General features: G+C 31.6%; 1 protein-coding gene across 1 annotated transcript in view; it reads right to left on the bottom strand.

Moving 5' to 3' along the window:
• LOC119839209 (zinc finger protein 112-like) overlaps nt 1-2,067 on the bottom strand; it is a 13,404-nt gene that overhangs the window by 5,161 nt on the left and 6,176 nt on the right. Inside the window, exons 8-9 of the mRNA XM_038365427.1 lie at nt 1,652-1,770; nt 704-814 (exon numbers count right to left, since the gene is read on the bottom strand). Coding sequence (XP_038221355.1) covers nt 704-814; nt 1,652-1,770 — 230 coding nt within the window. The remainder of the gene's footprint in view (nt 1-703; nt 815-1,651; nt 1,771-2,067) is intronic.

The following is a 2,067-nucleotide window of genomic DNA, read 5'->3' as shown; positions in this document are numbered from 1 at the left end:
TATATATATATATATATATATATATATATACCAACCATATAATAACAATCCAATTCTTAAATATTGATTATGTGCACATCGTAATGAAAACCGTAAATAGTAAAATTAATTAAAAATGTAATCTGTCATATCATTGTTTTAATATGGATAATTATTATCTGAAATTAACATCTATTATATAGTCAACATCATCATCATCATCACGATCGTCTAAAGAAAGAAAAGAAATATAGATTTTTTTTTTATAAAGTTAAATACCATTTAATTTAATAAATTAATAAGTGATACTATTATTCAAGAGAAGTTGATAGGAACTTCCGAAACTCATTATTAATAGTCGACATCATCATCATTATCATCATCACCTATCATCGAAATATCATAAATGCGAATGTTTGTGAGGATGGATGGTTTGTGTATGTGTATGTTTGTTGCTCATTCACGTAAAAACTACCCAACCGATTACAATGACATTTCATACGTAGATAGTTGGACAACTGGAATAACATACAGGCAATTTTTCATCCCGATATTCCTACGGGATATGGACATACGCGGGTTAAACCGCGGGGCGCAACTCACACTCTGTCTGTATACAGAATTTCATCAAAATCCATTCAGTAGTTTCAGCATAATTGACGGACAAACACCCAAACAAGCAAACTTACACGTATATAATTTCATATTTTATAGTATTACTCACTTCAAATGTGTCGCCAGTGTTGTTTTATTGACAAATCTTTTTTTACAATGGTCACACTGCAAGCCCTCTCTGTGGAATCTGGCAACATGGTTCTTCCTCGCGCGGCAGTTTCTGAAAGTTAATAATTTATTCACTTTTTTTATGAAATTAAATAATTTTTTTTATATAATCAATCATTATCATCAAATGTTAATATAAAATTTTGTAAAGGGACATAAATATCTTTTCACCACAGCTAAAGAAATATATTGCCATGATCACCGGCATCCTAACAGACTAGTTTACAAAAAAACTCCCAGGACATCCTTGTATATAAAAAATTGTCATTCTATGTGTATTCAAATATTTAATAAACTTCCCGAGAATATTAAAATGTTAAACATCAATCCTTTTAAAACAAAACTTTACGAGTGGCTAAATAACAAAAATTTCTACAATGTATCCGAATTTTTAAATTTGTGAACTTTGAACTTTTAACAATTAATTAATGTAATTTTTAATGTAATTTAGATATAATGTAAACTTTGAAATGATGCGGAGCTAATGAAATTTGCATGCCCGTTGTGGCTAATGTGTTGACCGTGTTGTAATATCTGTTAACTTTTGTACACACATTATGCAAATAAAGAATTATTATTATTATTATTATTAAAAAAAACAACACAGAATTTAATAAAATTAAAAAAAAATTAAAAAAAATGCTATAAGAATTGAAAAAAAGCTAGATTTAATTTGATACTTATTTTACGGACAGACAATACTTAATACTTAATAAACGACATATCTAAGCCATAAAGTGAAGTCACGTGTCCCCCACCGGGAATCGAACCCAGGACCCCTCGGTTCTACGCTCATGCGTTAACCACTGTACCAAAGAGGCATTTCGGACATACAGTATAAAATCACAATCATCTTCGGCGCAGTCGGTTAAAATCTACTCGCACTAACTTGAAGAACATATCGCACTCCAAGCACTTATATCCCACTATAGTAGTTTTCGATAACAGCTTGCGCAAGTCGCCCGGCTTCGGCTGCGTTTCCTCGTCGTTGTTTTTCTTCTTTCGCCGCTGGAATTCAGTTAAGTTGAGGTTAAGTTATATCAGAGAAAGGAGAGTGAACATTCAAAGTGACTAAGTAACGATTTAAGTTATTATTTTACTAAGTTTTAATCCTAAATTAAATTTTTATTTTTATAGCATTGAAATGCTTTATAAATGAGAAATTTTGAAAGAATAGAAAAAATTCGATCACGAGACGGGATTCGAACCCGCGTTTCTTGCCTAACTGTAGCAACGCCTAGCCTCTCGGCCACCCGTGATCCTGCCACAGTAATCGAATCTCTTCTACTCTTTCGGTTTCATGTG

The sequence above is a fragment of the Zerene cesonia genome, unplaced genomic scaffold (assembly GCF_012273895.1).
Source record: "Zerene cesonia ecotype Mississippi unplaced genomic scaffold, Zerene_cesonia_1.1 Zces_u010, whole genome shotgun sequence".
Classification (NCBI taxonomy): Eukaryota; Metazoa; Arthropoda; class Insecta; order Lepidoptera; family Pieridae; genus Zerene; species Zerene cesonia.
This window is presented reverse-complemented; position numbering and strand designations above follow the sequence as displayed.